Raw genomic sequence first — 11,320 nt, 5'->3', positions numbered from 1 at the left:
TCACCAACTGTGGAACTCAGACACCCTCTGCTGTTTGCTGACCAGTGGATTTGGAGATGGCAGGTTGGTAGGGAGGGGCGGTCAACATCCCAGTCATCTCTTCTCCCTGGGAGACGCCAACCGTGCAGAGAACTGCAGGGTTCTCTGAGTCCTTTCCAGAAGAATCTACAGTCTCAACTCAGGGCTCAAACTCTCAGACATCACCTCAGATACTTCTCTTGCCACCACATCCACAGTGATCCTGAGACTCTGCCCACCTTCCTCCTTCAGACACATCCATCCTGAGGACTCTGAGCTCGAGGTGAATGGGAGACAGCGCCGCCTCCTTCAGAGCTTCCCACATATTGAGGAAAGCAGAGAAGTATGGTGTGCTGCCTGAAAGCCATCCACACCCTCCACCCAATCCTCCAGCCTCCCAGCAAGGGTCAGCAGGACAAGGGGTAACTTCCTTACCCAGGCTGGGGTGGCCACCAGCACTTGAAGTTCTTGCCACTAGAGGACACTGGAGAGCAGGGTGAGAACCTAGCTGAAGCCCAGGGTGGTGGTCTCCACTCACCACCCACCACCCCTCCTTGGCTTCTGCCAGTGTGTTAACAGTCACCAACTGGAGGGCCAGGGCACTGTGGCCACCCCTGTGACCAGAGTCACAGAAAATAAATGTCCCAAGGACCCTCCCAGATAAGCCAGGGGTACACCACACCAGACCCGGGTAAGGTTACCAGATAAAATATAGGACACCTAGCTAAGTCTGAGTTTCAGGTACATAACACACAGTTTTTTAATATAAGTGCATTCCATGCAATATTAGAGACACACATGTTGTAAAATATATTTGTCGTGTATCCAAAATTCAAATTTAACTCAAGCATCGTGTTTTGGTTATCGTTTTTTGCTTAGCTAAATCTGGCAAACCTAGATCCAGGTAGAGGGTCTAGGAAACTCTACCAGACATGGGCAAGGGAGGCACTGACCCCCTCCTGCGCCCCCCCGCCAGGCCTCCAGAAATGGAAGCAAGACTTCCATGGTAGGCTTTCTAGAGCCCACCTGCAGCCCAGCCCGGCTGGATGGTGAAGAAACCCTGAGATGCTCTGGCTCTGACATGCCATCAGGAAACACAGCGATAGCAGAGAACCACACTTGGGTTAAACCACTCTTTATTGGTTGGCTTGTCTTCCCAAGCCTGCGTCAGAGACCACACCACATCTCCCAGCCTGCTGTGCGTGGCCCGGTCCATCCACAGAGGATCCTACTACAGGTCACAGCCATCCACCCAGTCCTTGAGGTCCTTGCCCTGGCAGTGACGCCTCCAGGCCTCCCTGAGGGTGAGGGATGGGGAAGAGGAGAGACCAAATCAGCTGCAGCCTTTAGTCCCTTCTCAGAGAAGAACAGGAAGGAGGTGTGGGCTCTAAACCGGAAGTGAGGTAAGGAAAGGGGCTAGAAAGGGAAAAAGGGACAAGTAAACCCCATTAACTAACAAAGAAGGGGTAAAAAGGGACGACAACGGCCCTTAAAAAGTCATCTGTCTAGGCTCCTTATTTTACCAATAGAGATACAAGGTAATTTGTTCAAGTTCACCCGGAAGGCAGGGGCAAAGCCCTGGACTCCTGGCGTCCAGAGCCCTAGTCCAGTGCTCTTTTCTTACACCATGCTCCTTCTGCTGACAGTAATGCCACCTTACAAGCGTACAGCCCTTTACAGTCTACATAACACTGTCCTATCCCTCACTCATTTGTCTGCACTCCCCCACCCTCGGCAGCCCTACAACATAGATTAAGCAGGTATCATGTTCCCTATACTCCAGATCAAACACTGAGACTCAGATGCAAATTACTTGCCCAAGATCCGTAGCTAGTAAATGACAGAACTATAGCCACACCCACGTCTCTTTGGCTACCGGTTCTGGTCTTTCAATTGTTGGTAACTATAGTTTACGGGCTCTTTCAGGACCATTACCTTGCTCCTGCCTCACATTAGCATCTTGAGGAAGGAAGATAAACAAGATCCTGGGGTGCTGCAGTCCCAAGTTGTCAGGGGTTCCAAGCTTTGGTAACTCCACGATGTCAATGTCAAAGAGCCCAATGACCAATTGTGCCCCTAAAGGGCCTCTATAGATCCATCAATGAGGCTCGTTTGTCCCTCCCATTAGACTGTGAGACCCTCGAAGACAAAGACTTGGATCTCAGCCTCTCTGAAGCCCAGCCCCAGCACAGAGCCTGGCACTCTCAGTATGTGCAGTGAAAGAAATAAACCGTCTCTTTCTACTTTCTGGAACCACAGCCTGTTATTAGCCTCAGCCACATCTCAGAGGTGATACCTGACATCAATTTACTCCCAGTACATAAAAGAGCTGTTCTTTCCTTTAACCCAAAAGGACCCATGTCTTCCATCCCAGGGTAGGGTATCCAAGGCCTCAAACCCTTAGACTCCTGCCGAGCCTGCACTCACCCTTCCTGACCTTATAACTGTGTGTTATGTCCTGCCGATCCTGCCCCACTCCAGATTCCGGTCCTGGAATGTCAACTGTTCCCAGGCCAACACATCTCCAAAGCTGTAGCCATTGTCAAGGCACAGCTTGAACCTTCTTTAGATTCACAGTCATTTCTACCTTGTCCTCTCCCTCACTGCCACATATCATCTGTCCCCATGCCTCCTCCACAGCCCTCCTAGCCAACCCCCCTCCTGTCCATCACCCCTGCAACTGTCCTAGTGCAGACCCTGGATCTCTCAAAGATCCCTCAAAGATCTCTCAAAGCTCTCCTGCAAAGGCTTCCCCACCATCCCCCTACCTCTAGTCTCTCTCCCTTCCCTCCACTCCTGGGCTGACATTCACTGCCTCCCAGACTGCTTTACCTGCCTTGTGACAGTCACATCTGTCTTTAGTTCCGGGGCTACGGCCACCTAGTATATTTCACCCTCCCCACATTCCACCCCTGCTGGTCTCTTATCCAGAAATGTAGGGAAAGGGAGGTTGGAGACTAAGCAGTGAGACCCCCATCAGAGAAGGCTGTAGGACCACTGCCTCAGACGCCACTCTGCGAACCAAAGATCTAGTCCAGTGCCCCATGAGATCCTCATCCAACTCCCTTGCCTGTGAAGATGGTGGCTGCAAAGACCATCTTGTGGGAAACAGGCAGGAAAAGAGAAAGTTGACAGGATGAGGCTCCAGGGCACCCACCCATGCTTCAAGCAAGGAATTGCTTCTTTGATCCGTCATGCGTATTGGGCTTTTCTACCAAAGTTAGTTTAGATGAAGATGCCACAGTTAAAGAAGCAAACACACAGACAAGGTTGGCTAGACCCGGGTCTGGCGGACCTATAGGCAGGCACCCTAACATAGGCACATTTTGGGAGAGCCAGGCTTGTCTCCATGAACTGCAGTGAATTCCTCGCCTTCCCTGACACTCAGCGTGTTGTCCGTAAATAGCGATCTCTATGGTCGAAAGTCACGTGCAAAGTATATTGTGAAACCAGGGAATGGTGGCCAAGACAAAGTGAACACTCAGAAAAGAAACTTCCCTCTTGCTGTCCACTAGTCCTGGCCACATCACCCAGGGGGGTTCCAGACCACGTCACTTACCAGCTGGCCAGCCCCTGGGGCTGTTGAGCTATCTTCATGGCACAGATGACAGTGTCCTTAAGGTTAGGATTCAGCAAGTCTGGGGTGGGAGGCAGAGAAACATGATGAGGGAACAGGGGACAGAGCTAGATATCCACACTCTGTTTCTCTCTCTCTTACACACACACACACACCTTCCACAATCCTAAATGCAATCCTGTCTCTCAATCCCTGTCACTGTATCACTCCCCTCCCCACATTCCTATATCTCTCAGAACAGTCTCCCATCCGGGACCCCAAATCAGATTCATGAAGGACCCATGCTCATCACTTGCCCCATCCCACTCTCCTTGGGAGGCCCACAGGGTCTCCCACTCAGATTCCCACTCAGAGATAAAGGCAAGAGGAGCAAACCACCCCAGGAAAGAAGCAAAGGCAGGTGCAGAGGCCTGGCCCCAGGCAGCCCCAAGCTCAGGCCCGACCCTACCGGAGCAGTACATCTGGCACCAGTTGGGGACATCTGTGCTGAGATTTTTGCACCACTTCCGGCTGCTGATCTGGAAGATGCCATTGTTGGTGCTTCCATCGGCTTCATGGTCCACAGCAGCTGTATTGAAGCCACTTGTGAAGTAAGCAAGACAGACCCCTGCATAGGGTGGAGACGTGGGCCTGAGGGTCAGATGACCGAGGCCAGCACAGACCAGGACACTCACGGTGCTGACACCACATAGTACCTCCTCCGAGCCTCAACTCCTGCTTCAAGGTGGTCAGGGCTGCCGGACTCCCGCCTACTTTGCAAATGACTCCATCAAGTCTCAGGGGAGCAAGTGACTCACTCAAGGTCACCACAGCTACCAAAGAGCAAGAGTCGAGACTGTTCCCTCAGGCCTCCTGACTCCTAGAGCAGCCTCCCTGCTACCTTACCACTCAGCACACAGTGGGGCCCAAGAAATCTTTGTGGGCTGAATGAACAAGAAAGAGCCAGATCTTTAGAGGCAAGATGAGGAAGACACAGCTGAGCTAGCAAGGAGGCAGGCAATAGAAAAAAAAAACAAAATGAGTCCAGATGTGGCTGGACTTCACAGCTTCCCAAAAATCTACCAGCAGCTTGAAAAGTTTGGTGTTACTGGTTTGCTCAGTCTACCCTAAAAGTCAATGGGACTATCCTATCCTCTCGGCGGCCATTATGATTAGGGTACTAAGCTATTCTGTTCCCTTGGCAGGTGACCTTAGCAGCAGGGGTAGAGGATGAAGGAGAATGCTGACCGGGCTGCTTGTGGCCTGCCTCTAATGTATCGAACTTGTGCTGAGTGTCACCTACCCATCATAGAACATTTGATGTCCAAAGGAGAGCTGAAGCTCTGAAAACTGCCAAGGCCACATTCCCTGAGTGAGAGCGGGGAGGGAGGCTAGGAGGAAGGGGAGGCACCTGGGGGGAGCCTGGGGCAGCCTGGAAGGGAGAGGGGTTCTCACAGTCAGCCATGCTGTATCCCCGGTATCCCTCCATGCCGAAATCCTGGAGGGCTCTGGCCAGCTCACAGCGACTGTAGACCTTGGCCTGGCTGGAGGTGAGCAGGCAGCTGAGCAGAGTAGCAAAGGCCAGCAGCATGATGCCCGGCGGGCACAGTTGCCTTCTGGGGGCCCAGCTCCTGGCTTCCATGCACAGCCCCTGCCACGCTGGCTCACAGCTAGGTTTTGAGATGGCAGACAGCTCAACAGCCCTGGCCGTTCAGTCACAGAAGGTTACCCTTTGGAAGAAAAAGAAAACCAGGGCCTGAGCGTACCTGGGGAAAGGGGCAGAAGGCTCCGACATTGCAAATCAGCTCCCTTGCGGCCCTGACGAAGCATCAGCCACGCCTCTGAGATTCGAGATCCAGGAGAGGGTTCCCTAAGGCCATCTCCTCTCCATCTTGCTCTATCCTTTCCCCAGCAGCTGAGAGGGGAGGCCACATGGGGAAGAACATGAGCCTATTTGGAGCTCCATACCACCTTCCAGGCATGATCGAATCCCAAAGCCCTGTGTTACACAACTAGGAAGGGGCAGAATTTGGAATGAGACCAAAGTTTACAGGACTCCAGAGCTCCATGAGTTATGGCCATGAGCACATGTTTCCGGAGGGCAAGGGCCCAGCAATGTCATCACAGTGTAAGTCAGTCCCTAAAACCCGGCCATCAGAGGAAGTCTCTCCTAGTGCTGAGCCTGGACTGAAATAAAGTCCCCCGTACAACACTGCCACCCAGCAGCCCTCCCAATGGGGCAGCCCTTTCATATACACATGGCCCCGAGGTGGTACTGAAACTCTCCTGCGTGCCCACCACCCTTTCTAAACCATCACCTTGCAAAAGCTTCTCTCCTTTGAAGCTCTGACCTCGGTTCCTTTGGCTTGCCTCTCAGCTCTGGCTCTGTTGGCCAGCCCTCGATATCACAGAGGACATTCGTCCCTGGTTATGACCTCCACTCTGTCTCAGCCACCCACTCCCATGGCCTTGCCATCCCTGCATCTTACCCCCTCCCCTCCTCTGGCAACCCTCCATTCCAGTGTCTCCTTGACCCCAACCCCTGACACATCTTCCCACCTCTCCTGTGACCTCTATCCCACCACACCTGCTGTCCACCTTCAGAGATAGACACACAAACTTCCACACACCTCACAAAAGGGTGTCCCTGAAAACCCCTGGCCTCCAACCCCAATGGGCCTTCAAGCCATTGAGGGTGACAAGTGGATTAAGGGTGGGGCTTCTCAGTGAGCCCTGAGTTTGAACCCCACCTCCTCACCGCTCAACATCTCTGACTTTGGACACTTCCCAAGCCTCATTTTCTTCAGCTATGCGACGAGGAAGTGAATAATACCTGCCTCGTAAAATTGTTGAAAGAATGAATGAGAAGAGAAAGGCACGGGGAGAACTTAGCTCTTTGTACTAAAAATAGGTTAGTTATTTCTATTATGGAGTATTTCTGGCACCAGCACTAATGCTCGTCCTTGGCCAGCTTTCTCTCTCCCATTTCCCTCAAAGAGTATTGAAGACGCTCATGGCTGTCCGCAAGCCTCCTCCCCTCCCTCACCCACCCCCAAGCTCCCAGAAGACCTCACCTCCTGCCTCACTGAGGCAGCAGTGGCCTCATCCCACTCACCTCCACCCCTCTAGCCTGACCATGCATCGCCCCTGCGCTTGTCAAGGTCCGTCGCATCTGCGAACTCCAGATTTCACCCTTTCCTGCCTCTCAACCTTGCCCCATGGATCACCTCTCCTTTCTTGGGGTCCTCGGCACCTCCTCCTACCGCTTCTCCTTCCTCTGATGCATGGATGCGCTTGGGTCTCATCATTATCTATACTGACTGGTCTCTTTCCCTCTCTTCTCATGGAAACGTCTATGGGAAAAATTACCCCTTTCTCACCTCCCCTTTTGCTTTCAGCCCCATGACGGTTAGCTTCAGCACCACCACCACTCGCCTGAAACTGTTCTGCCCAGTTCAATGGGCCTTGTCACTTCTTGTCCCACGGGGGCCCTCAGCAGCCCCTCTCAGTGCTGACCAATTCGCCTGTGGCCTCTCTTCCTTCTCTTGGCTTCCATGATGCCCCCTCTCCTGGGTCCCCTGCTTCTTCTCAGGCTATTTCCTCTGATTCCCTTTATGGACTCCACTCTGCCTACGTCTTAAGTGCTGGCATGCTCGTCAGCCTTTTTCCCTCCTCTCTTTCACATCAGAATACCCTGTGGACGGCCCCACTGTGAACTGCCACCCGCGGCTGATGACGTCGTATTCCGTCTTCCCCAGAACGGTAGACGTCCTGTGCAGCTGCCTCCTGGACATCTCCACTTGGATATCCCACAGTCACCTCAGACTAAGCATGTCCAAAACAGAACTGATGTCCCCACAAAAATCTGCTTCCTTTAAGTCTTTCATTTCTGGGTTTCAAACATTCTTGGCTTTAAACACATTTATCCAAACTAGAAATATGGATGGCATTCTTCATTCCTTCTGTCACTACCCCCCTTCACCCTTCCCTAACCATAGATCCCAAAGTGCCACTGATTGTACCCTCCCTCCAAGAGTTCAGACCACCATCACAGCATGCTGGTGGGCTCCTTACATCTAGTCCTGACTCTTCTTCCGAACTGTTCTACACACATTTGCCACCGTGAGTTGTTTTTTTTTTTTTTTTAAACAAAAAGCCTGGCCACCTGACACCCTGCGTTGGCTCCCTTCATCATTGCTCCTAGGCATGGTCCACAAGGCACCTGGTGACCCAGCCATGTGGACCTCTTTTCGCTCACACAGTGAGTTCCTGTAATGCCATACCGTTCGCTCATGGTGATCCCACTGTCTGAAGCAGTAGCCCTCTCCTTCCTTTCCATGGCTAACTCTTATTATACTTGAAGGGTCACACCAGAGCTGAGTTCTCCAACACCCCCACGCTCCTCGAGCACCCTGTGCCTCTGCTGTCCCTCTGTCACACTGGACTGTAATATGCATGAGTCTTTCCCACCATGAAGCGAACTTCCAAAGAACAATGGCCATCTTGTTTCTCTTCACATCCTAAGCATCAAGCAGAGCTGCTGGTTTGGAGTGGCGGCTTAAACTGAAGTATCCTGAGGTCCTGACCCCAACAGCCTGAACCCTCCCCAGCAAAGTTGGAGGCGGGGAGGTCAGGAGTCAGGGGAACCTCACTGAGTTCTCCAAGCCTGACGGACACTGAGCTGGGCCTTTCCTGGATGTTTTCTAACTTAATCTCATCTAATCTTCTCAACAACTCGAGAGGCGTAGGAGTAATATCCCCCTTTATGGATGAAGAAACCAAGTTGACCGCTACATGGAGATTGTTTTTGACTTTTTGTAGCCAAGAGATTTAAAACTAATTTCATCTTGAGGGTTTCACGGCAGGTCAAGGTGTACAAGGAGTGAGGTCTGATAATTCAGAGACCAGACACCCGCCAGCAAGGTCTCCTCTCTCTCACAGCTGGGTGCTTCTCCCAGCCCAGGACTAACCCCCCTCCATTGTTGACCACGACCTTTCTTTTTCCATGCCCCTCTCTGGCCAGGCCAGCCAGGGACTGGTTAACAGCTGCAGAAAGAAGGGAAGGGGGCTCACTGATCAGGTGTCGTCCCCACCAGAGCTGACACAGCAGTGACAGTGGCGGCAGCAGCAGTGACCCAACACCCTGCTTCAGCTCAGGACACCCCCATGGTAGTGCTAGTGCCCCAGGCACACAGCTTTAAGAGAATGATGCGAGAGGGCAGGCTCCAGACTGATGTAGAGGCTTCTGGAACCTCCCAGTTATGTGACCTCATCTTCTAGAACCATCTTCGCCCACTGAGCTTCAACTGGCCCCCTGAACCCCTCAATTTCGGGACTGGGAACATGTTAGGAGTAGCTAGGCCCAACCCTTCTTGGCCATCTACACACACACACACACACACACACACACCACAATATGTTGAAGGATGACTCCTCAGCTCCCGACAGGACCCTTCAGGTGGTTGCCCAGGGATGACAATGGCAGGTGCACACCGCCCCCTCAGGCAGCCTCCCTCACCGTCAAACTGCTCGCACTGGCAAAAAGTTCTTCCTTAGTGCTGAGCCACAGAAGGCCTGCCTTCTGCATCTGAATGATGACAGTTCAGTGTGGACAAGCCTAGGACAAAGGTGATGCCGCGGACCCTAAAGCTTGAGGCACAAAGATGTGAAGTGGAAGGACACGTGACACCTGTGTCTGTGCCCCACAGGGAAGTCTTTTTCTGTGATCAGTTCATTTCACTTGTTAATTCAAGGTAGTTAACATGCAGTGTAGTCTTGGCTTCAGGAGTAGAACCCAGTGATTCATCTCTTACATATGACACCCAGTGCTCATCCTCACAAGTGCCCATCACCCCTTTAACCCCTCCCCCCATGCCTCCAGCAACCGTCAATTTGTTCTCTGGCTGAATAGCACACCATTGTGTGCATATACCACATCTTCTCTAACCATTCATCTGTGGAGGAACATTTAGGTTTTTCCACATCTCAGCTGTTGTGAATAACGCTGCAGTGAACACGAGAGTGCTAATATCTTTTTGAGATCCTGACTGCAATTATTTCAGAAAAATACCCGGAAGTGGGACTTCTAAACCATTCGGTCGTTTCATTTTTACTGTTTTCCACTGTGGCCGCACCGTCTTGCATTCCCACCAACAGCGTATGAAGGTTCCAATTTCTCTACATCTTCGCCAACGCTTTGTGGTCCTTTGTTTTTTTGATAAGAGGCATCCTGATAAATATGAGGTGATATCTCCCTTGCGGTTTTGATTTGCATTTCTTGAATGATTAATGACATTAAACGTTTTGTGTTTTTGTTTTTGTTTTTGTTTCACATATACCTGTTGACCATTCGCATGTCTTCTTTGGAGAAATGTCTTTTTGGCATTAGTATTTCTTTAAAAAAACTTTTTAAATGTTTATTTTTGAGAAAGAGAGAGAGACACACAGAGTGCGAGTGGGGAAGGGGTAGAGAGGGAGACACAGAATCTGAAGCAGGCACCAGGCTCTGAGCACTCTGCACAGAGACTAACGTGGGGCTCAAACTCATGAACCTCGAGATCATGACCTGAGCCGAAGTCGGACACTTAACCAACTGAGCTACCCAGGTGCCCCATGGCATCAGTATTTCTTAAAGGCTCCCCAGATGACTCCAGTGTGCAGCCAGGCTTGAGCCTTCAGAGCTCTGGACTTGAGCTCAGTACACCCAAGTTCAATGTCTTGCTCTGCCCCCTACTGGCTATTTAGCCTGCCCTGCCCACTAGAACCACAGCGCTCAATCTCCCCAAGCCTCATTATGCTCCTCTGTAAAATGGAAATAATCCTTTCGTAATGCATGAAGATGCCTACCACTTAGTTCAGTACATTTTAGCTCTTGCTTTTATTGTCTGGCCCTTGGTGGTGATTCTGTCTGGTTGAGATTTGGGATTTTTACTGCATTGGCCTGCTTTTACTATTTTATCGCTTCTTTTTATTGAGTAATCTTTCAGCTTATTTTATTTTATTGTATGTTTTGTTATTTCCCACTTGACTTTCACTTTTAACTGGTGAATAAGAAACAGCAGCTCAAAAGGAACAGTTATGAGGGCAGATAAGGTCCCAGTTGGGGGTCAGTGGGTCTTTATTTCTCCCCTGAGCTCTGCGGGAGACTTTCCTGTTGCCCCAAAGGCAGCTCAGATTCTTGACCACATCCTAGTAGAGACCCTCCACTGACTCCTTGCAGGTTTAAGTTCCCCAGAAGCAGCTCTTACATTCCTGGTTCTCAGCCCCTGGCAGCACATTAGAGAAAATGCTGATGCCTAGGACCCATCCCAGGCTAATCACATCAAAATCTCTGGGGTGGAGCTCAGGCATCAGTATTTTTTTTTTTTTAATGTTTCCAGGAGATCCCCAAATGCTACCAGGGCTGAGAACCACTGTCCTAACCAGACTTTTCATAGATCCTTAAATATGTGATAATGCTTTGCATCCATGTCATATATGCTATGCTTCATGTTATTCCCTCTGTCAAACACATCTTTTCTATCCAACTCCCTGTTGGCTTCTAGTCCTTTAAACATCACTGAAGCTGGGCTTCCTCCTCTGGCCCACTTGGGCTGAGCTGGGAGTCCCTGGTACCCTTGCACAGCATCTGATGCTAATATGTCATCTTGCCTCCATCACATGACATCAGTACCTTCTTCATTGCTCCCAGCAGACTGGGAGATGCCTCACGAGTCCCCTATGTCTATTTTCCCATTGTGAAGAACA

The 11,320-nt window shown here is 51.1% G+C and overlaps 1 protein-coding gene across 2 annotated transcripts; it reads right to left on the bottom strand.

The window, feature by feature from the left end:
• Positions 1-1,137: 1,137 nt before the first annotated feature.
• SPACA3 (sperm acrosome associated 3) lies at positions 1,138-9,128 on the bottom strand. 2 transcript variants are annotated; one of them, XM_043583691.1, is made up of 5 exons: positions 8,668-9,128; positions 5,030-5,304; positions 4,044-4,202; positions 3,578-3,656; positions 1,138-1,316 (listed from the first exon to the last, which is right to left on the bottom strand). In XM_043583691.1, the coding sequence occupies exons 2-5, from the start codon at positions 5,214-5,216 to the stop codon at positions 1,250-1,252; spliced, it is 492 nt and encodes a 163-aa protein (XP_043439626.1). In that variant the 5' UTR covers positions 5,217-5,304; positions 8,668-9,128; the 3' UTR covers positions 1,138-1,249. The 2 variants fall into 2 exon arrangements, with proteins under 2 accessions (XP_043439626.1, XP_043439625.1); XM_043583690.1 differs by having other exon boundaries at positions 8,648-9,126.
• Positions 9,129-11,320: the final 2,192 nt, after the last annotated feature.

The sequence above is a fragment of the Prionailurus bengalensis genome, chromosome E1 (assembly GCF_016509475.1).
Source record: "Prionailurus bengalensis isolate Pbe53 chromosome E1, Fcat_Pben_1.1_paternal_pri, whole genome shotgun sequence".
Taxonomy (NCBI): domain Eukaryota; kingdom Metazoa; phylum Chordata; class Mammalia; order Carnivora; family Felidae; genus Prionailurus; species Prionailurus bengalensis.
This window is presented reverse-complemented; position numbering and strand designations above follow the sequence as displayed.

What these genes read in the sequence shown, in the direction of transcription:
- SPACA3 (XM_043583691.1), bottom strand. Translation starts at nt 5,216, where the DNA reads ATGGAAGCCAGGAGCTGGGCCCCCAGAAGGCAACTGTGCCCGCCGGGC. An exon ending in GTGCCAGATGTACTGCTCCG is followed by an intron (nt 3,657 to 4,043) that starts GTAGGGTCGGGC and finishes CTCCCACCCCAG; the next exon opens with ACTTGCTGAATCCTAACCTT. An exon ending in CCCCAGGGGCTGGCCAGCTG is followed by an intron (nt 1,317 to 3,577) that starts GTAAGTGACGTG and finishes CCTCACCCTCAG; the next exon opens with GGAGGCCTGGAGGCGTCACT.